Source organism: Salmo salar, chromosome 10 (genome assembly GCF_965601325.2).
Source record: "Salmo salar chromosome 10, fSalSal1, whole genome shotgun sequence".
Lineage (NCBI taxonomy): Eukaryota > Metazoa > Chordata > Actinopteri > Salmoniformes > Salmonidae > Salmo > Salmo salar.
Genome location: NC_138300.1, coordinates 74,278,435 through 74,302,584, shown reverse-complemented (window position 1 = coordinate 74,302,584; position 24,150 = coordinate 74,278,435). Strand labels below are relative to the sequence as shown.

Below are 24,150 nucleotides of genomic sequence, written 5' to 3'. Positions count from 1 at the left end.
TTGGAGTAGAGCAGCTCTTTATTGAAGCCACTGGGGAGTAAGTCAGTCCACTAATAATTCATTGACATCCAATCTGCCCACATTAGAAACAGTAGCATTAGTGAGGGAGATACAGGTGAGTCATGGCGCCATGGTAACTGCCTTAGGCCGAGCGAGCCTTAGCCGGACCTCCTGCTTGGAGAGTGGGGCGTGTATGTGTGTGGGGAGGAGGAGGAGGGGCAGTGGGGGGGTTTATTGGCAGGTGCCCTGAAGTGCCAGAAAGCACAGAGCTACACAATTGAAACATGCACAAGTCATACCAACCACTGAAACCTGCAACGAACAAGTACCTGCAGAAGAAATGGGACCAGACCAGATATGAGGAGCATAGGAATAAGGTATGAGATAAGTGTGTGTCTGCTTGTGCCTGTGTATTTATACGTGCGCACATACATATTTATGTAGGCAAGTACACAAGTGGATACATTTGCGTGCATGTGCATATTTATTAAGGTGTTCATTCATTTAAGCATATGATCACATGCCTGATCATCAGGCATTTTATTTTCCTCCTGGATGTTCTTGAGAAGCATTACTTACACACACCAAATGAATGAAGTAAATCAACAATGGGTTACATAATTAACTTCCATAACAACCTAACATTAACTTAACATCTCCTCCAGCTGAGTACGGCCAGGCCCATTGTGGACACTAAAGGCATTAGAACACCTGCACATGTTCAGCTGAAACTCAAGAAACTCCAGGTCAGTGGACACACACACACTGGTTACGATGGTGTAATGATGGGGCGGTGAGTCGGAAGCAGGTGAAACGTTTCAGTAAAACATCAACACCAAGAACACGACACTAACATAAGGCAGTACACCGAGACACAAGAACAACACCAACTGGTCAGTGAACCTGGGAGAGTGACATATAAAGGGGAGGAAATGATGAAGGTAATGGACTCCAGGTGGGAATCATAATGATTCACAGGTGTGCGTAATGATGAATCCCAGGACCGGTGGTTAGTACTCTGGCAATGGCGTATACCAGAGGGGAGGAGCAGGAGCAGACGGGACAAATGGCCTGATGATGTTACCTTACAGTGGTGGTTGAAAATATATATATTTGTTAATAAAAGAAAGTGCCCTTGGGATCTGGAAAAATGAAATAAACATACACTGAGTATACCAAACATTAGGAAAACCTTTTGCCCTCAGAACAGACTTGATTCATCGGAGCATGGAGCATGTCGAAAGCATTCCACAGGGATGCTGGCCCATGTTGACTCCAATGCTTCCCAATGTTGTGTTAAGTTGGCTGGATGTCCTTTAGTTGGTGGACCATTCTTGATACACAAGGGAAACTGTGCAGCGTTGCAGTTCTTGAAACAAACCAGTGCGCCTGGAACCTACTACTATACCCCGTTCAAAGGCAGTTACATCTTTTGTCTTGCCCATTCACACTCTGAATGGCACACACACAATCCATATCTCAATTTTCTCAAGGCTTAAAAATCCTTCTTTAACCTGTCTCCTCCCCTTCATCTACACTGTTTGAAGTGGATATAACATAGTGGCATCAATAAGAGATCATAGCGTTCTCCTGGATTCACCTGCAGTCTATGTCGTGGAAAGAGCAATGTTTTGTATACTCCGTGTGCTATCACACCATTATTGTTACTATAGGTTAAAAAGTATGCGGTAGGACATTTAGTTACATTGCAGACTGTATATGAAAGAAATACAGTAGATAAAGTGAAATCATGTATACAGACAAACAGATATTTCCATCTAGCATAGCCATACAAATGGCCATAGACAAGGGTATAAGATAATTGTAAAACTGCTACTGTATCCTTACAACTACAATGTGTATGTGTCTCACATAGGCATTCAATATCTGAAACATTAGAGTGTATGCCTATATCAGTCATAAATGTCTACTGATAGCACAGTCATTACCAACAAGGTTTGAGTATCAAAATATAGTGAAATATAACCTGTCACCTGAAGTGGCATATAACTGGTTAAATGTCAATATCGGACATTTTTTAAATGAGATATGTCTGCCATTACAACGTCTATTTTTATCGATCAGTTACAAGATGAGAGGCTGGTCACCATCGAGAGAGATAACCGTCTCCTGTCCTCCAAGCTGTCTGACATCGTGCGGTCCAAAGGTCTGGTCGACCACAGGAACCATTATCCCGAGAGAAGGTAAGGGCTACTCAAGTTTCACGTTTAACCTCTCAGCACTGTGTCACGGCAATACTCTCCATAGGAAATGTAATACTCTTGTGTTTTGCAGTGATATTATATAACGTTGAGTCCATTATTCATAGGATCAATAAGTATTTGACGACTAACTGTGGACATTCTTTGTCAAAAGAAAACGTGGTAGAATATTAAATGATTTTTAAGGCTTGTCCATCCATCAAATGCCTCACAGAATGGTGTACTGATACTCAGTTCTGCATTTATTTCTCAATTGTTTATTGGATTGGGAGAGTTGTAATTACAATACTGACGCATATAATAAACTGTCAAATCAAATGAAATGTTATTCGTCACATGAGCTGAATACAACAGGTCAAATCAAATCAATGTTTATTTGTCACGTGCGCCGAATACAACAGGTGCAGACCTTACAGTGAAATGCTTACTTATAGGCTCTAACCAATAATGATTTAAGAAGGTAAGAAAACATATAAAAATAAGTGTTAGGTAAAAAATAGAAAATAAAAGTAACAAATAATTAAACAGCAGCAGTAAAATAACAAGCGAGGCTATATACAGGGGGAACCGGTACAGAGTCAATATGCGGGGGCACCGGTTAGTTGAGGTAATTGAGGTAATATGTACATGTAGGTCGAGTTAAAGTGACTATGCATAGATTCTAAACAGAGACTAGCAGCAGCGTAAAAGAGGGGTCTGTGTAGCCCTTTGATTAGCTATTCAGGAGACTTATGGCTTGGGGGGTAGAAGCTGTTAAGAAGCCTTTTGGAGCTCGACTTGGCGCTCCGGTACCGCTTGTCTTGTGGTAGCAGAGAGAACAGTCTATGACTAGGGTGGCTGGACTCTGACAATTTTTAGGGCCTTCCTCTGATACCGCCTGGTATAGAGGTCCTAGATGTCAGGAAGCTTGGCCCCAGTGATGTACTGGGCCATACCCTCTGTAGTGCCTTACGGTTGGAGGCCAAGCAGTTGCCATACCAGGCAGTGATGCAACCAATCAGGATGCTCTCGATGGTGCAGCTGTAGAACCTTATGAGTATCTGAGGACCCATGCCAAATCTTTTCAGTATCCTGACTGGGAATAGGCTTTGTCGTGCCTTCTTCACATCTTAGTGTGTTTGGAGCCTTATAGCTTGTTGGTGATGTGGACACCAAGGAACTTGATAAACGTAAACTGCACCACTAGGCCTACTTTACACTGAATTACTGCACCAGTCCCTAGATGAGATTTTAAGATATTTTAAGGGCTTTTAAGATTCAAGACAGAAGTTAAAAGAGCAAAGAGAGATTTAAGTACATTGGTTACTGTAGCTTCATTCACCTCAGTCGCTCTAAAAACACATAGCCTATTAGCTATACAATTAGTCGCTACACATTAACTCCCATTAACTCAGCACCGGGACAAAAAACTATAATTTAATGCACAGAGGGATCTGTTAGCAGAAAAAGTATTTTATTAACAAACGGCAGAGGTAGAACCACAGGTTCAAAAGTGGTGAGGCAAAATTTGTGTGTCTTTTCTGGATCCTGGAGTTTTTCCTGTTGGGCTAGTCTTGTAGGATTATGGCACCCCCACTTTCAAAGTCCTTGAAATATTACGCATTGACTGACCATGTCTTAAAGTAATGATTTACTGTTGTTCTCTTTGCTTATTTGAGCTGTTCTTGCCAAAATATGGACTTTTACCAGATAGGGATGTCTTCTGTATACCACCCCTACCTTTCACCACACAACTGATTGGCTCAAACGCATTAAGAAGGAAAGGAATTCCACAAATTAACTTTTAACAAGGCACACCGGTAATTGCAATTCATTCCAGGTGAATACCTCATGAATCTGGTTGAGAGAATGTCATGCGTGTGCAAAGCTGTCATCAAAGCAAAGCGTGGCTGTCACGTCCTGACCAGTATAAGGGGTTATTGGTTATTGTAGTTTGGTCAGGACGTGGCAGGTGGTATTTGTTTTAAGTGGTTTGGGGTTTTATGGGATATGTATTTATGTAAGAGGGATGTTTGGTTTATGTGTTCTGGGGTTTTTGGGTAATGTTCTTGTTTTGTATTTCTATGGTTTTCTATGTTGTGTATTTCTTTGTGTTGGTCTGGTATGGCTCTCAATCAGGAACAGCTGTACATCGTTGTTGCTGATTGAGAGTCATACTTAGGTAGCTTTGTTTCACCTGTCCCTTTGTGGGAAGTTGTTGTTGTACTGCTGTGTGTTAGCCTACAACACTGTTCATTCGATCGTTTTCTTGTTTTGTTACGTATGTGTTCAAATAAAAAGTTAAGATGAGCACTCAACCCACTGCGTCTTGGTCCATGATGTACGACGACCGTTACAGTGGCATTTTTGAAGAATCTCAAATATAAAATCTATTTTGATTTGTTTAACACCTTTTTGGTTACTACACGATTCCATATGTGTTATTTCATAGTTGTAACGTCTTCACTATTATTCTACAATGTAGAAAATAGTAAAAAAAAAAGAAAAACCCTTGAATGAGTAGGTGTGTCCAAACTTTTGACTGATACTGTATTTTTTGCTGTAATTGTTTGCTGTAAAATTATTTTTGGCCTTCTGCTATTAACCCATACAAACACATTGAATAACAGATTCACAACATGGAACAGATAGGCAACTCCCCAAATATTCAAAAGGAAGTTTGCTCTGAAGTTTCTGTCCTATATCTGAGACTTAACCCCTTATTGCTGGCACTAAACAGTCTCCATATATACACTGCACAAAAAAATAAAGGGAACACTAAAATAACACATCCTAGATCTGAATGAATGAAATAATCTTATTAAATACTTTTTTCTTTACATAGTTGAATGTGCTGACAACAAAATCACACAAAAATAATCAATGGAAATCCAATTTATCAACCCATGGAGGTCTGGATTTGGAGTCACACTCAAAATTAAAGTGGAAAACCACACTACAAGCTGATCCAACTTTGATGTAATGTCCTTAAAACAAGTCAAAATGAGGCTCAGTAGTGTGTGTGGCCTCCACGTGCCTGTATGACCTCCCTACAATGCCTGGGCATGCTCCTGATGAGGTGGCGGATGGTCTCCTGAGGGATCTCCTCCCAGACCTGGACTAAAGCATCCGCCAACTCCTGGACAGTCTGTGGTGCAACGTGGCGTTGGTGGATGGAGCGAGACATGATGTCCCAGATGTGCTCAATTGGATTCAGGTCTGGAGAACGGGCGGGCCAGTCCATAGCATCAATGCCTTCCTCTTGCAGGAACTGCTGACACACTCCAGCCACATGAGGTCTAGCATTGTCTTGCATTAGGAGGAACCCAGGGCCAACCGCACCAGCATATGGTCTCACAAGGGGTCTGAGGATCTCATCTCGGTACCTAATGGCAGTCAGGCTGCATCTGGTGAGCACATGGAGGGCTGTGCGGCCCCCCAAAGAAATGCCACCCCACACCATGACTGACCCACCGCCAAACCGGTCATGCTGGAGGATGTTGCAGGCAGCAGAACATTCTCCATGGCGTCTCCAGACTCTGTTACGTCTGTCACATGTGCTCAGTGTGAAGCTGCTTTCATCTGTGAAGAGCACAGGGCGCCAGTGGCGAATTTGCCAATCTTGGTGTTCTCTGGCAAATGCCAAACGTCCTGCACGGTGTTGGGCTGTAAGCACAACCCCCACCTGTGGACGTCAGGCCCTCATACCACCCTCATGGAGTCTGTTTCTGACCGTTTGAGCAGACACATGCACATTTGTGGCCTGCTGGAGGTCATTTTGCAGGGCTCTGGCAGTGCTCCTCCTGCTCCTCCTTGCACAAAGGCGGAGGTAGCGGTGCTGCTGCTGGGTTGTTGCCCTCCTACGGCCTCCTCCACGTCTCCTGATGTACTGGCCTGTCTCCTGGTAGCGCCTCCATGCTCTGGACACTACGCTGACAGACACAGCAAACCTTCTTGCCACAGCTCACATTGACGTGCCATCCTGGATGAGCTACACTACCTGAGCCACTTGTGTGGGTTGTAGACTCCGTCTCATGCTACCACTAGAGTGAAAGCACCGCCAGCATTCAAAAGTGACCAAAACACGTCCTGACCAGTAAAAGGAGTTATTTGTTATTGTAGTTTGGTCAGGGCATGGCAGGGGGTGTTTGTTTTTTGTCTTTCGGGGTTTTTGATTTATGTTCTATATTTTCTATTTCTATGTTTATTCTAGTTTTCTATTTCTATGTTGTGTTTTTCAATGACCTCCAATTAGAGGCAGCTGGTTGTCGTTGTCTCTAATTGAAGGCCATAGTTAAGTGTGTTCGTTTTTCACTTGTGTTTGTGGGTGGTTGTTTCCGGTATAGTCTCTGCACCTGACTGTTTTCGTCATTTGTTTTGTTTAAGTGTTTTTTCCTTTAATAACTAAGAAGATAAGCACTTTACCCGCTGCATTTTGGTCCACTCCTTACGACGACCATGACAGAACCACCCACCAAAGAAGGACCAAGCAGCGGAGGAAGGACACGACTGGCAAGGAAGCCTGAGAGGCAGCCCCCCCAAAAAAAATTGGGGGGGCACACGGGGAGTTGGGGTAAGTCAGGCAATAGACCTGAGCCAACTCCTCGTGCTTATTATGGGGAGCGTTTGGCGTGGAGAGCACCGTGCTATGCGGAAGTTCGCACGGTCTCGCCCATCCTCACGCACAGTCCGGTGCGGTCGATACCAGCCCCCTGCAAGTGGCGTGCAAGAGTGGGTATCCAGCCAGGAAGGAGTATGCCTGCTCAGCACATCTGGCCACCAGTGCGTCTCCTAGGCCCAGGCTACCCTGCGCCTGCTCTACGCACGGCAGCCATCATTCCTCAGCACAGCCCAGTTCGCCCTGTGCCAGCACTCCACCTGTGCCGGGCTACAGTATCAACTCAGCCAGGATGGGTTGTGCAGGCTGTGTGCTCCAGAGCTCCAGTGTGTCTTCAAGACCCAGTGTATCCTGTTCCTGCTCCTCGCACTAGCCCTGTGGTGCATGTTACTGTTCTGGCGCCTCCAAAGCCAGCCCCACGCATCAGGCCTCTAGTGTGCCTGCCCAGTCCAGTATGTCCTGTTCCTGCTCCTCGCACTAGCCCTGTGGTGCGGGTTACTAGTCTGGCGCCTCCTAAGCCAGCCCCACGCATCAGGCCTTCAGTGCGCAGTCCCAGTCCAGAGCTTCCGGCGATAGTTCCCCGTCCAGAGCTTCCGGCGACAGTTCCCCATCCAGAGCTTCTGGCGACGTCCTACAGTCCGGAACCGACAGAGATGGCCTACAGTCCGGAACCGGCAGAGACGGCCTACATTCCGGAACCGACAGAGACGGCCCACAGTCCGGAGCCTGCAGAGACGGCCCACAGTCCGGAGCCAGCAGAGACGGCCCACAGTCCGGAGCCAGCAGAGACGGCCCACAGTCCGGAGCCAGCAGAGACGGCCCACAGTCCGGAGCCAGCAGAGACGGCCCACAGTCCGGAGGCTGCAGAGACGGCCCACAGTCCGGAGGCTGCAGAGACGGCCCACAGTCCGGAGCCAGCAGAGACGGCCCACAGTCCGGAGCCAGCAGAGACGGCCCACAGTCCGGAGCCAGCAGAGACGGCACACAGTCCGGAGCCAGCAGAGACGGCCCACAGTCCGGAGCCAGCAGAGACGGCCCACAGTCCGGAGCCAGCAGAGACGGCCCACAGTCCGGAGCCAGCAGAGACGGCCCACAGTCCGGAGTCAGCAGAGACGGCCCACAGTCCGGAGCCTGCAGAGACGCACCTCGGCCCGAGGTCTCCAGTAAAGTATCCACTGAATAAACAATAAACACAACAGTGACAGTCTTACAGGCATACAAAACGCAGTGCAAGTACAACCACCCACAACCCCAAAGAAAAACACACACACCTATATAGGACTTACAATCAAAGGCAACTCAACACACCTGCCTTCAATTGGAAGTCCCAATCAACAATACAAACATACCCAACACAAACATGCCACGTCCTGACCAAAACTAAAACACTAGCTCCATCTGCTGGTCAGGACGTGACACCTATAGGATTCTTTCCTAAAGGATACGTTACAAAATGTAATAGGGTTTTCTATTTGATTTTTTTTAATTGAAATCCTATAGGATTTGTTTGGCTAGGGCAGTTTGAACACAAGCCCTGGTATTTACAACAAGTAGCTATCTAGCTAGCTAACTAGGCTAATGTTAAATATTAAATTGTGGCTCAACAGCAAACAAGTAAACCTGTAGCTAACGTTACTGTTCAAACAGTAACTTTTAGTCCTACTAAAGCATGTAGGCAGCTGCAGATTTGTTTTCAAATATGTAACGTTACAAGTAAATAGACTTAATCATTGTAAGGAGAAATTCCCGAAAAGTGTGCAGTGAATTCTACTAGATGACAAACCGAAATGAATATAAAATCTTGGCATTTATAGCATACTTGATTTTCGAAAAATGTTTATGTCACCGCACATTCTGTTGACTCATCAAATCATTTATGTAACCAATATTGATATGGCCCATTGTTGAATTATTGAGCTGCAGATGTGGCTGTCTGTTGTCAGTACTGGTATTGGCCTGGCTGACTCCCTCGGACAGACATGTTTCCTGCTTGACACTTCCTATGAATCCCCTTTTCACAATGCATTATAAGCGCATTCATAATGCCTTATGATCTATGCATAATGCTCTATAATGAACACCATAAGTACTAATCGCTGCCCATAAACATCTATAATTATAAAAGCCTTAATGCTGTGTGAAGCAAAGTGTTATAACAAGTAAGCTTGTCTGAGACAGAACGGCCCATAGGGTGAGGTAGCTTGATGTACAAATACACCCCCAAGAAGCTAGTCAATCCATTTCCTTAATTCGGAGTGCCAAGCAGAGGCATCAAGTCCAATTTTAGAGTCTTTGGAATGACTCGGCCAGGGATCGAACCCACAACCTTCCTCAATTTCACGGCGGACAGTCTAACCACTGAGTTGGTTAAAGGTAGACTCAACTATATGACATAGATGCACAAAGTAAACAATATAGTGGTTTAATTTCCACAACAACTAAGAGCGTTGATGCTCGAGGCTAAACTTCTCCTCTGTTTTGGTCCTGTTGCTACCACTCTGTCACAGAGTAAAATGAACTCATGCACATGCACAGATATGCTGTGTGACTGTGTGAGAGCGAAGTCTTGCATCTCACTTATCACAATATCTGCGATGCTGCTCATGGTCACGCTATTCTGCTGAGTCTACCTTTCAAAGTGTTATAATGCCATATACAAAATGCTATATGGGAAATAGTGTCAAGGACTAGTGCACTACTACCTGTGCCATAAAGGCCCAGACCCTTTGGCTAAAGTCATAGTACCTTGGATGATGGTACAGTAGGTTACACTGAGCATACATAGTGATGTGTGGAAGACAGAACTAAACATTCTGGGTCTCTCTCTCTCGGTGCTGTAGTCTGAACGCTGAGAAGAGGAGGGATGAGCTGCTGCAGGTGACTAATCAGAACCAGGCCATCTACCAGCGAATCACGGCCCGTGAATCTGACTACCGTCGCCAGCTCTGGTTGGACGACTGGGAGAGGGTGCTGCGCAGACGTGATGACATCGCTCGTTACCCTCGTGCTGTCGCCAACAAACAGGTGCGATCAATGTGATACAAGTCCATTATAGGAACATTGTTTTCCTCTCTGAGATAGGCGAGAAACCGGAAGCAGAATTTTCATTCATTAATTGATTCAAGCAAAACTGATTTGACCTGAATTCCTGTTTGTAAAACTGAGGTGCGTTCAGTTCGCTTGAACGTTTTCTACGTTGCAGATTGGTTTGTACTGAACGACATGTTTCCCCAAAACTTACTTGACCAGACTTTGAGCTACGTTTGATCCTGTTTGGTGGGTGTGGCGAGGTGTGGCTTGAAGCAATGAATAATGTTTTAGATGGTAGTGGCCATGCTGACAGCGTTCCCCAACCCACAACCCAATCCCTCCCCGTTTTTCAAATGGTAGTTCAGAACAGATTAAATAGAATAAAATGTATTTATACAGAAACCCAACCTAAAACTCCAAATAGCAAGCAATGGAGATGTTTTCACATTTAAGGTAAGACCCAGGTGTAGACAGTTTCGAAATAACAAAAATGTACTATTCGAACAGGGACAGGCAAAAGGACAGGTCAAGAGCAGGCAGAGGTCAGTAATCCAGAAAGGTGGGGCAAATGTCCAGGACGGCAGGCAGGCTCAGCGTCAGGGCAGGCAGGAATGGTCAAAACCAGGAAACAAGAAAACAGGAACTATAGCAAAGACAGGAGCAAGGGAAAAATCAATGAACAAAACGAACTGGCAACAGACAAACAGAGAACACAGGTATAAATACACAGGGGATAATGGCGACACCTGGAGGGGGGTGGAGACAATCACAAAGACAGGTGAAACAGATCAGGGTGTGACAGATGTAGAAGCACAGTGGCTAGGAAAAACTCCCTAGAAAGGCAGGAACCTAGGAAGAAACCTAGAGAGGAACCAGGCTCTGAGGGGTGGCCAGTCCTCTTCTGGCTGTGCAGGGTGAACATTATAAGAGTACATTAAGGCCAGATTGTTCTTCAAGATGTTAAAATGTTCATAGATGACCAGCAGAGTAATATAATAATCACAGTGGTTGTAGAGGGTGCAACATGTCAGTACCTCAGGAATAAATGTCAGTTGGCTTTTCATAGCCAAGCATTCAGAGGTTGAGACAGCAGGTGTGGTAGAGAGAGAGAGTGAGGGAGCGAGACATTCGAAAACAAGGTAGGATATCCGGTGAACAGGTCAGGGTTCTGTAGTCGCAGGCAGAACATTTGAAACTGGAGCAGCAGCACAACCAGGTGGACTGGGGACAGCCAGGAGTCATTAAGCCAGGTAGTCCTGAGGCATGGTCCTAGGGCTCAGGTCCTCCGGGAGTGGATGGAGAGGGAGAGAGGGAGAGAGAGAGAACCCTCTACACCCTCTGGCCGGCGCCTCAGAATGCCCATGGCCAAGAAGAACGTGTTCAAACATTAATTAGTTCCTTGTGCTGTTGGAGTACTAAATGTAAGTAAATTGTATCGGTATATGTACTTATCTATCTAGTGCAGTTGGGACAATGGTCATTTGTGAGTGAATGTATTAATGTCTATGTTGTTAGTGTATGCAACATGATGGACTGACTGGTTTAAATGTGTATGATGTGAGAATGTGATTCTTTTAATGGAAGGTGATGCCAAAGAAAATGGCCATCCTGGATGGACAATAAAGTTTTATTATATTCTATTATTCTTTTCTAAATTAGAGGGAGCATACATAACCTTTTCACATGTGAGTTCCAAATATCTCTAACGGTCGCCCCAGCGTGAGTTGTTTTATGCACGTGATGTCAGAATGCTCTCACCGTTCCAAAATGTGATTATTACGCAACAGAACAGTTAACACACTCTGCCTGCTAATTATCTATAGGCTATGTTTCAACTTGTCAATTTCAAATGATTTTCTAACAAGTTGTATTTTCTAACAACAGTTTGAATTGAGGTGTGTTCCGCCTCCTCATTAATTCACATAGAAGTAGCCGATTTCAGCGTTGCGGACAATTTAAGTTTGAGGCTTTACTCAGCTGGATAAACTTCTCTCTTCGAGAGCCCACCACACTTCACTGATGTTTGTGCAGATCAAGTATGCATATATTTGCGCAGTCTTACAAGAATTTGAACATTTTCTTGCTGGCGCTCATTTTGTCTTCCTTGTTGTTTTCCTTACAAATAATAACTTTGGACATGTGTGCGTTACTTTGATAGCAAGTTCCTTATTTTCTGTATATCGTGCTGTCGTTTCTACAGTACTGTAGGCGCGTATGTATGTATGTATGTATGTATGTATGTATGTATGTATGTATGTATGTATGTATGTATGTATGTATGGAGCATAATGTATTTACAGTTTTATTCACATGTTTTCAAGTACTTGTGACAAATAATGCATTCCGATTATTGCATCTATTGTAATGTAACCTCTCACTCCCACTCTGAGCCATTCAGTGTTGTTGTTTATGTATGTAGCCAGTGAGCGAACCTGTAGCATTAGCAATGTCTTTCAAAAGGAGTAACTCACAAATGCGGAAATTCTGGAGATTTTTTTTATTCTGACAATGAGTCTGAGTAAAAGTTAGGAATCAAATTCTGACAGTGAGGAGCTGCCCCTCAGCCATTGAGAACCTTGAATCTGAGGACCCTTTGTCCACTGACAAAGTCCCAGTTCCCTTTGAAGATGCTGGTGGTGATGGAGGCAGACCGACAGTGGATGAAGTGCGGGACTTCTGTGGTAGCTGGAAGGCAGAATGCCCTGGAGCTACAGGAGAAGAGAGAGCCAGGAGTGGGGGGGGGGGGGGGGGGCAACTACAATTAGTGAAATGTTTACCTTCCTGGTGACAGTCCTTCTCATGGGGATAGTAAAGAAGAACTCCCTAAGAGAATACTGGAGCACAGATCCTATGTTTGCAACTCCCTTCTTCCTAGTTCTGCTGCGATGACTGCATTTTGTCAACAATGCTACTGCCATCCTAAATGACCCGTTATACAAAATAGGAAATGTTCTTACCAGCCTGACCATAGCATTTGGTTGAGTCTTTGTGTCATACAAGGACCTATGCACTGATGAGTATGAGGGGCTTGGGGTGTCCGGGTCCGTGGTGATGACCATGCTGGCTCCTCATCTTAGCAAGGACACACTTTGTATGTGGACAATTGTTGTAGCAGTCCCACACTCTTCCAGCATCTGCTCTACAACAGCACAGGGGCCTGTGGCACAGTCAGGTCAAATAGGAAGGGGATGCCGGCATTCGGATGCAGGAAGATGCAGAGAGTGGAGGCGGAGTTCAAGGAGAACAGTCATCAGCTGGCATGACAAACGAGACATCCATGCCCTCTCCACTGTCCATACAGAAACCATGTCGGCCACAGGGAGGGTGAACCCCCTGACGGGAGAGAGAAAAATCAGACCAGACTGCGTGCTTGACTATAACCTCAAAATGGGGGGCAGTGGATAAGGCGGACACAGCCCTCAATGGCCACATAGTTCACAGCCCTCAATGGCCACATAGTTCACTGCCAGCTAACAGGTGAGATGATTACTGAACAAAGGATTTTTTGTAATTGGATGTACAGTTCACATGCAAATCACATACAGAAACTATTAACTCAATAAGGCACTTACTTTGATAGAAATGCAGCCTGGATTTGAACCAGGGTGTCTGTAGTGACACCTCTAGCACTAAGATGCTGTGCCTTAGACCGCTGCGCCACTTGAGAGTCAAAAGGCCAGGGTAGTTTCAAAATACAACACAAGCAAATCCTTCTTTGACACAATTAGCATTGTTTTACGGAGCTAATAGAAAAATATAGCTAGCTACATAAGCATGATTGAATATAACACCATTAAGGTTACGAAATGAGTAATGTTACCTTTCATGTCCGCGGTTATAAGGAATATGCACAAATATATTATGCTCCATACATACAGTGAGCTGCAGCAGAAACGGTATAACACGACATACAGAAACTATTCTAATGTAATAAGGCACTTACTTTGATAGAAACTCAGTCTGGATTTGAACCTGGGTGTCTGTAGTGACGCCTCTAGCACTGAGATGCTGTGCCTTAGACCTCTGCGCCACTTGGGAGTCAGAAGGCTAGGGTAGCTTCAAAATACAACACATGCTAATACTTCTCTGACGCAATTAGCATTGTTTTCCAGAGCTAATAGAAGAATGTAGCTAGCTACCTAAGCATTGAGTACAACAGCATAAAGGTTATGAAATGAGTAACGTTACCTCGCGTATCCGCGGGTGTAAGGAATATACACAAAAATATTATGCTACAGTAGAAACGACATAACACGACATGCAGAAACTATTATAACGTTATAAGGCACTTACTTTGATAGAAACGCACACATTTCCAAAGTTATTATTGGTAACGGAAACAACTATGACTGTAATGCAGGCAAGAGACGGAAAATGTGAACACGTGTGTTAAGGACGGGAGATGAGCAAATGTCTGCAGACTTGAACTGCACAAACAATTGGGAAGTGCTTGGGGAATTTTGTCCGGGTCAGAAATGTTAAAAAAATGTATTAGTCCACAAAAGTAAAAATGACTATTTTTATGTGAATGAATGAGGCGGAACACACCTCAATTCAAACTGTTCTTAGAAAATAAAAAACTTGTTCGAAAATAATTTGAAATTGACAAGTTGAAAACAGCCTATAAATAAAAACAGGCAGCGTGCCTTGGTTTGATGGTAGCGAGGATTAAATGTACTGTTGTGTAACAATCCCATTCTGGAATGGAGAGAACATTCTAACATCACGTGCATATTTGGAACTCACGCATGAAAGGGTTAAAGGTTGAGACAGAGTCAATGTCTCTCACATGGATAGACAGACCATTTCATAAAAATGTACATCTATAGGAGAAAGCCCTGCCTACAGCTGTTTGCTTAGAAATTCTAGGGACAATAAGGAGGCCTGCGTCTTGTGACCGTGTAGATATGTACGGCAGGACCAAATCAGAGAGATATGTACGAGCAAGACCATGTAATGCTTTGTAGGTTAGCACTAAAACCTTGAAATCAGCCCTAGCCTTTAATAGGAAGCCAGAGGCTGAAGTAATATGATAAAAAACATTTGTTCTAGTCAAGATTCTAGCAGCCGTGTTTAGCACTAACTGAAGTTTATTTAGTGCTTTATCCGGGCAGCCGGAGAGTAGAGCATTGCAGTAATCTAGAAGTGACAAAAGCATGGATTAGATTTTCTGCATCATTTTTGGACAAAAAGTTTCAGATTTTTGCAATGTTATGAAGATGGAAAAAAGCTGTCCTTGATATATTCTTGATATGTTCGCCAAAAGAGAGATCAGTGTCCAGAGTAATGCCGAGCTCCTTCACAGTTTTATTTGAGACAACTCTGCAACCATCAAGATGAATTTTGAATTCAACACCAGATCACTTTGTTTCTTGGGACCTAGAACTAACATCTCTGTTTTGTCTGAGTTTAAAAGTAAAAACTATTGCCACCATCCATTTCCTTATGTGTGAAACACAGGCTTCCAGGGTAGGCCATTTTGGAGCTTCACCGTGTTTCATCGAAATGTACAGCTGTGTGTCGTCTGCATGACAGTGAAAGTTGACATTGTGTTTTCGAATGACATCACCAAGAGGTAGAATATATAATGAAAACAATAGTGGTCCTAAAACGGAACCTTGAGGAACACTGAAACTTACAATTGATTTGTCAGAGGACAAACCATCCACAGAGACAAACTGATATCTTTCAGAAAGGTAAGATCTAAACCAGGCAAGAACTTATCTGTGTAGACCAATTAGAGTTTCCAATCTCTCAAAAATAATAAAGTGATCGATGGTGTCAAAAGCAGCACAAAGGTCTAGGGGCATGAGAACAGATGCAGAGCCTTAGTCCAATGAATAAAAGGTAATTTACCACCTTCACAGTCTCAGTACTATGATGGGTTCTAAAACCAGACTGAAGTGTTTCGTACACATTATTTGTCTTCAGGAAGGCAGTGAGTTGCTGTCCAACAGCTTCTACAATTTTTGAGAGGAATGGGAGATTCGATATAGGCCGATAGTTTTTTACATTTTCCGGGTCAAGGTTTGTCTTTTTCAAGAAAGGCTTTATTACTGCCACTTTTAGTGAGTTTGGTACACATCCGGAGGACAGGGAGATGTTTATTATGTTCAACATAGAATGGCCAAGCACAGGAAGTAGCTCTTTCAGAAGTTTAGTTGGAATAGGGTCCAGAATGCAGCTGGAAGGTTTAGGGCCCATTACTATTTTCATGAATGTGTCAAGAGATGCAGGATAAAAAAAACTTGAGTGTCTCCATTGATCCTAGGTCCTGGCAGTTCTGTGTAGACTCAGGACAACTGAGCTTTGGAGAAATATGCAGATTCAAAGAGGAGTCCTTAATTTGCTTTCTAGTGATCATAATCTTTTCATCAAGGAGGTTCATGAATTCATCACTGCTAATGTGAAAGCCATCCTCTCTTGGGGAATGCTGCTTTTTGGTTAGCTTTGCAACAGTATCAAAAATCAATTTTGGATTGTTCTTAATCTCCTCAAATAGGTTGGAAAAATAGGATAATTGAGCAGCAGTGAGGGCTCTTCGGTACTGTCTTTTCAAGCTAGTTGGAAGATTTCTAGTTTGGGGGAGTGCCATTTCCGTGACAATTTTCTGGAAGCTTGCTTCAGAGCTTGGGTATTTTCTGTATACCAGGGAGCTAATTTCTTGTGACAAATGTTTTTTGTTTTTAGGGGTGCGACTGCATCTAGGGTATTACGCAAGGTTACATTTAGATCACTCGGGTGGTTAACCGATTTTTGTACTCTGATGTCCTTGGGTAGGTGGAGGGAGTCTGGAAGGGCATCTAGGAATCTTTGGGTTGTCCGAGAATTTATAGCACGGCTTTTGATGATCCTTGCTTGGGGTTTGAGAAGATTATTTGTTGCGATTGCAAACGTAATAAGATGGTGGTCCGATAGTCCAGGAATATTAGGAAAAACAGTTAGATTCACAATATGTATTCCATGAGACAAAACTAGATCCAGCGTATGACTGTGGTAATGCATGGTTACAGAGACATGTTGGACAAAACCCACTGAATCGATGATGGCTCTGAAAGCCTTTTGGAGTGGGTGTGTGGACTTTTCCATGTAAATATTGAAGTCACCAAAAAAATATATATATTATCTGCCATGACCAGTGCTTAATTTGAGCTGGATCCTGCCGGAACAGAATCCGGCACCTCTCACTTTTGGATGTGTTCTGTGAGTGTTCTCATGTTCTGTGAGTCTACATTGTGATTGGTTTCAGTAATACGTCTTCTTTCCTATTCTTACATTACTTCTCTACTGTGGCATTTAAGATAACAATTTCCATTCTAAGGTCTCAGCACTACAGCTGTAATCAACTGTCAACGTTTGTGCCTCTGTCTGCATGCCAAGCAAGCAGACAGTTTGTTCTTCCTACGGTGTAAGTTCAGTTTGTGGTTGCTGATCCACAACACTAGTTCCTCATAGTTTATTTGGAAGTTCTGAAATCTTGGGTACAACCTGCCAGGTGTCAAAGAAAACACTTTCTGATCAAGAAGCACACTCACAATATGGTTGACGTCCTCAGATCTACTTGAGATTGAGTGCTTTCCAGACTCTGGCTTCAACTCACAGTCTATATTAAATCGTTGCGTGAGGTCTGTCTGCTCTCCAATGGTCCTGCTGACTTTCTGTGCAATGTCAAACTGGTCAGGGGCCCCTTAATGTTGGATGAGGTCTTTTGTGAGACACACTTTGGGTTTGCAGTTCTTGCATCAAATACTTTGGTATTGCTCGGGACAATTATAGTTTGTGTATGTACCAATTAAAGTGGGCTTTATCAGTTGTCAAGGAAAAAACTAACTGTGTATAAACGATCTAGGCTACAATTGATTAACTGAGTATATTATTAAATGTAGCCCACAAATGTGAGATTGTAGGACTTGTGCAACAGTATTTTCAACCTATATGATAAGTCTATGAAGAGTGCAATGATTAATACTGGTATAATAAACAAACAAACAAGCAAAAGTTCACCGGTAGCTGCATGGCCTATTCCACTGACAAAAGTTAGCTGTAGATAGCTATGCACTTACTTTACCTATGCTGTGCTCAAATTCGCTGTTAAAAAGTAATATATCGCATTATCATTTTCATGATTCAGTATGTCTGCCAAATGGAAAAAGAAATAGCAAAGTGAGTTTGATATTTAATTTCCATGGTACTATCCAGAACAACACTTACACATTTAAAAATAAAATGTAAACGCTTAAATTACAAATAATGTCTCATGTTTTCCATTTGCATTTCTTGTTGCGATACCATGAATTGTGACAAAAGTAAAAAATAATTCTCAATTGTTTTAATAATAATATTTTTTTTTACCCCCTTTCGATCTTGTCTCATCGCTGCAACTCCCCCAACAGGCTCGGGAGAAGTGAAGGTGGAATCATATGTCCTCCGAAACATGTTACTCGCCTAACCGTGCTCCTTAACATCCGCCAGCTTAACCCAGAAGCCAGCCACACCAATGTGTCGGAGGAAACACTGTTCAACTGGCGACCGGGGTCAGCCCACAGGTACCCGGCCCACCACAACGAGTCGCTATAGCCCGATGAGCATTGGCCAACTACAAGAAACGTCTGACCTCTGTGATTGCCAACAAGGGTTTTGCCACCAAGTACTAAGTCATGTTTTGCAGAGGGGTCAAATACTTATTTCCCTCATTAAAATGCAAATCATTTTATAACATTTTTCACATGCGTTTTTCTGGATATTTTTGTTGTTATTCTGTCTCTCACTGTTCAAATGAACCTACCATTAAAATTATAGACTGATCCTTTCTTTGTCAGTGGGCAAACGTACAAAATCAGCAGGGGATCAAATACTTTTCCCCCCCACTGTATCTACCTCATCCCCATACTGTATTTATTTCTTTATCTTGCTCCTTTGCACCCCAGTATCTCTACTTGCACATTCATCTTCTGCACATCTACCATTCCAGTGTTTAATTGCTATATTGTAATTACTTTGCCACCATGGCCTATTTATTGCCTTAACTCCCTTATCTTAACTCATTTGCACTCACTGTATATAGACTTTTTTTTTGTTTCTTTTTTTCTACTGTATTATTGACTGTATGTTTTCGTTATTCCATGTGTAACTCTGTTGTTGTATGTGTCGAGTTGCTATGCTTTATCTTGGCCAGGTCACAGTTGCAAATGAGAACTTGTTCTCAACTAGCTTACCTGGTTAAATAAAGGTGAAATAAAAATAAATAAAATATAACAGTGAAATTCTCACACTCCTAGGAGATAAGTCACTCACAGCCAAGGTAAAAACCCTCGATTCTAATATGGATTGTCTACTCAGGGAAAACAGGGGGATGACGGATTCGCTACCAGACATACAAACCCAAAGCATGCGTGATTTTATTTTATTTTTCTTGGATTCCGAAAAATGCAGAGGGCGCAATAAGACAGTTCATGCAGTCCACCTTGAAAGTTCCTCTAGACTGTAAACAAGGTGGTTTCCAAAGAGTGCACAGGCTTGGAGCTCAGAGAGACAAGACCAAGGGTCCCAAACCTATCGTCCCAAAATAGGAGAAGGGAACTTAAAGGGACAAATTCAGTCTCAATTACCAATTTTCCCAGGAGATAAACGAATGTGGCAAGAGACTGTATCCTGTACAGAAGCAACAGAGGGAGAGGGGTAAGCGTTGTGGACAAACTCTTTATAGAAGGACAGTTTTTTCCGAGACAGCTCCATAACACCATGGTTATACTAAATTCTACAGGGACACCAGGTTACGGAAAAAATAATTTGGGACTGTAAAATATCTGAACAGTATGAAGTTGATACACACACAATTACACACTCGCTTACAAACATGGACACACACACATACACACTTGATCGCTCTCCCCTCTCTTTCTCTCTCTTCTCTCTCTCCCTCTATTGTCTAGAACTTGTTATAATTCAAAATGTTTCTTGTTTGTCCATCTTTTGTATGTATTTGTCTACACAGTATATGTTTACAACAAGCAATGGGAAGATATCAGAACCCATTGTATATATATATATAGACACACTACTCCAAAAAATAAAGGGAACACTTAAACAACCCAATGTAACTCCAAGTCAATCACACTTCTGTGAAATCAAACTGTCCACTTAGGAAGCAACACTGATTGACAAATTTCACATGCTGTTGTGCAAATGGAATAGACAACAGGTGGAAAGTATAGGCAATTAGCAAGACACCCCCAATAAAGGAGTGGTTCTGCAGGTGGGGACCACAGACCACTTCTCAGTTCCTATGCTTCGTGGCTGATGTTTTGGTCACTTTTGAATGCTGGCGGTGCTTTCACTCTAGTGGTAGCATGAGACGGAGTCTACAACCCACACAAGTGGCTCAGGTAGTGCAGCTCATCCAGGATGGCACATCAATGCGAGCTGTGGCAAGAAGGTTTGCTGTGTCTGTCAGCGCAGTGTCCAGAGCATGGAGGCGCTACTAGGAGACAGGCCAGTACATCAGGAGATGTGGAGGAGGCCGTAGGAGTGCAACAACCCAGCAGCAGGACCGCTACCTCCGCCTTTGTGCAAGGAGGAGCAGGAGAAGCACTGCCAGAGCCCTGCAAAATGACCTCCAGCAGGCCACAAATGTGCATGTGTCTGCTCAAACGGTCAGAAACAGACTCCATGAGGGTGGTATGAGGGCCCGACGTCCACAGGTGGGGGTTGTGCTTACAGTCCAACACCGTGCAGGACGTTTGGCATTTGCCAGAGAACACCAAGATTACCATTGGCGCCCTGTGCTCTTCACAGATGAAAGCAGGTTCACACTGAGCACGTGACAGACGTGACAGAGTCTGGAGACGCCGTGGAGAACGTTCTGCTGCCTGCAACATCCTCCAGCATGACCGGTTTGGTGGTGGGTCAGTCATGGTGTGGGGTAGCATTTCTTTGGGGGGCCGCACAGCCCTCCATGTGCTCGCCAGAGGTAGCCTGACTGCCATTAGGTACCGAGATGAGATCCTCAGACCCCTTGTGAGACCATATGCTGGTGCAGTTGGCCCTGGGTTCCTCCTAATGCAAGACAATGCTAGACCTCATGTGGCTGGAGTGTGTCAGCAGTTCCTGCAAGAGGAAGGCATTGATGCTATGGACTGGCCCACCCGTTCCCTAGACCTGAATCCAATTGAGCACATCTGGGACATCATGTCTCGCTCCATCCACCAACGCCACGTTGCACCACAGACTGTCCAGGAGTTGGCGGATGCTTTAGTCCAGGTCTGGGAGGAGATCCCTCAGGAGACCATCCGCCACCTCATCAGGAGCATGCCCAGGCGCTGTAGGGAGGTCATACAGGCACGCGGAGGCCACACACACTACTGAGCCTCATTTTGACTTGTTTTAAGGACATTACATCAAGGTTGGATCAGCTTGTAGTGTGGTTTTCCACTTTAATTTTGAGTGTGACTCCAAATCCAGACCTCCATGGGTTGATAAATTGGATTTCCATTGATTATTTTTGTGTGATTTTGTTGTCAGCACATTCAACTATGTAAAGAAAAAAGTATTTAATAAGATTATTTCTTTCATTCAGATCTAGGATGTGTTGTTTAAGTGTTCCCTTTATTTTTTTGAGCAGTATATATATATACTGCTCAAAAAAATAAAGGGAACACTTAAACAACACATCCTAGATCTGAATGAACTATGCTCATCAAGCATTTATAAGTTATATAAGTTATAGTTCAACTATCACACTCTATGAGAACCCAAAATATAAGCTTGTTTTACTCCAATGTTTGTAAACATTGTAAATGTAAACACTGTATAGCCTCATAACATGGTTAAAACAATAATTGCATCCACAGTTCTGTCTATTAATCTGAGAGTGGTTACATTTCTCTAGGCCCATCCCTTAGCATTTTACCAAAACAGAGGCTGGCCAACCGTTTTGTTATTGTTTCATCTATGGATTTGCCTTTTAAACAGCTGCATATTATCAAGATATCAAAGTGTCACCAACATAAGGTAAGCAATAGGCCTATAGCAAATGCAGCATATGGCATTCATTTTTCACATGTAAATAGCACTTTTCAGTAGTGCTCAAAGCATGCCATTCCATGAGCGCAGCATTTATTTTTCAACTAGAATCAATGAGCCCAATCAGTCCTCCATGACAACACAATCATAAACAACAGAGTAGGGCTGGCTAATAAGTCCTTAGTTTAGGGGTTATGCTCAGGTAAAACAATTTGACTAATCTATATTTCCAAGTTCTATTCTTGAAGATCAAGGTGTATAGCATTTATTGGAATGACTGGAATTCTGATAGACTTTGGTATTAAATGTTAAGATATAATTTAATTGTATTATTATATGTAGTAGAAAGCGATGGATTAAAGAAGCCTACATAACCAACCCATAAAGTAAAATTTAACATCCATACTGTATATGGCCAGCAATGTAAACTTTAACATTGATTTATCCTGCAATAGATGTTCAATTGGTAACATGCATTTTTGTCTTCTTCTTAAAGGGAAAGTAATCTAAAAGTAACAGAATGTAATCAGATTACGTTACTGAGTTTTGGTAGTACAAAAGTTACGTTACTGATTACAATTTTGGACAGATAACTAGTAACTGTAACGAATTACATTTAGAAAGTAACCTACCCAAACCTGACTGTTGACAGGAAACACTCTACATCTTTAGGTGAAGTTGCGTGGGAAAAGGAATGGGGCGGTGAAATAATTATCTGTCATGGAAAAAGGATCTCAAAAGGTGTGATGATACTAATTAACAAAAATGTCGATCCGAATGTGCAAACAGTCAGGAATGAGATGAGCTGACAAGGTAAAAATCTGCCGTTCTGCCCCTGAACAAGGCAGTTAACCCACTGTTCCTAAGCCGTCATTGAAAATAAGAATTTGTTCTTAACTGACTTGCCTAGTTAAATAAAGATAAAATGAATAAAAATGTGTATATCATTTAGATGGCTGCAGAGACCTTTTTACACACTCCAATTCATTTACAAGCATTTCAGGTGGCAGTCTAGAACACTTTTTGGAATCTAAAATGTGCTAGCTAGCTACTTGGGAGATGAAAGCTCTGCAGTTTCAAATCAAATGAAATGTTATTAGTCACACATGCACCGAATACAACAGGTGTAGGTAGACCTTACAGTGAAATGCTTACCTTACAGTGAAAATACAGGTAAGAATAAGAGATAAAAGTAACAAGTAATTAAAGAGGAGCAGTAAAAAAATAACAATATATATAGGAGGGTGCATGTACAGAGTCAATGTGCGGGGGCACCGGTTAGTTGAGGTAGTATGTACATGTAGGTAGAGTTAATTAAAGTGACTATGCATAGATGACAACAGAGAGTGGCAGTGGAGAGGGGAGCAATGTGAATAGTCTGTGTAGCCATTTGACTAGATGTTCAGGAGTCTTATGTCTTGGGGGTAGAAGCTGTTTAGAAGTCTTTGGAATGTCTAATAATGATTGGTAGCTAAGAACTAGCCAGGTCCCATTCTGTACGTGCTGTAGCAAACTATTGTCATGCCATGCAATGTTTGGCATGACAATGAAGGAACACAGAGAGGTTGACTTAAGTACAAACAGACTGGACCATCAGGCTAACTAAGAAGTGACGTGCATTTCTTTGTTCTCGTGTCCCCTTACTTCTTCTGTAAGTAGAAATCCAAGCAGAGGGTGAAGTTTGCGGGCAGTGACTCGGGACAAAGTGAGAAGTCTTCAGAAAGCAACAGCTACAGTGGCACCAACACTGACCAGGAGGTGGAGGAAGAGAAAAAGGAAACAGAAGAAAACAAAGATACTCTAAATTAATGATGAAGTGGATAAAAAACTAGTGAAATAAGCATTACTTTTAGTTTTAATGAAAAGTCTGTGATGTTGTATTCTTTCATGCTATCAATTCCTGTTTTAATAAAGAGGTGCTATGGCAGAAATGTTTTGTGTCAGTTAGTGTGCTAGTGGGTGGTGTAGTGCTAAGTTGCCCCTAGATGCTCATCTTGGGTAAGTTTAGCATATTCCCCATGGGCACTAATGGTTAAGGTTAGGATTGGGGGAGCGGAAGCTTATCCTTGATCTGTACCTGAGGGAAACTTCACTCCGGAGTGCTAGTGGGTGGTATGCACCAACCTTGACATTGCACTTCTCTCCCACTAGATGGCAGCAAATACAAAACTATTGATGAGAGGGCAATATGTATTTCCTTAAGCAGGGCTCTGTTAATTATACAGGGGAGTGAAGAGAGAGAGAAGAGAGAACATATATTACCTATCTAAAGACAAATTA

The 24,150-nt window shown here is 43.0% G+C and overlaps 1 protein-coding gene across 1 annotated transcript; it reads left to right on the top strand.

Moving 5' to 3' along the window:
- The first annotated feature begins 264 nt into the window (after positions 1-264).
- si:ch211-284k5.2 (sperm axonemal maintenance protein CFAP97D1) lies at positions 265-23,787 on the top strand. Its single transcript, XM_014124064.3, has 5 exons — positions 265-377; positions 666-746; positions 2,086-2,204; positions 9,660-9,843; positions 23,530-23,787. Exons 1-5 carry the CDS (start codon positions 285-287, stop codon positions 23,677-23,679), a joined length of 627 nt encoding a protein of 208 aa, XP_013979539.1. The 5' UTR covers positions 265-284; the 3' UTR covers positions 23,680-23,787.
- The last annotated feature ends 363 nt before the right edge of the window (positions 23,788-24,150 follow it).

What these genes read in the sequence shown, in the direction of transcription:
- si:ch211-284k5.2 (XM_014124064.3), top strand. Translation starts at nt 285, where the DNA reads ATGCACAAGTCATACCAACCACTGAAACCTGCAACGAACAAGTACCTG. An exon ending in TGAAACTCAAGAAACTCCAG is followed by an intron (nt 747 to 2,085) that starts GTCAGTGGACAC and finishes TTTATCGATCAG; the next exon opens with TTACAAGATGAGAGGCTGGT. An exon ending in AACCATTATCCCGAGAGAAG is followed by an intron (nt 2,205 to 9,659) that starts GTAAGGGCTACT and finishes TCGGTGCTGTAG; the next exon opens with TCTGAACGCTGAGAAGAGGA.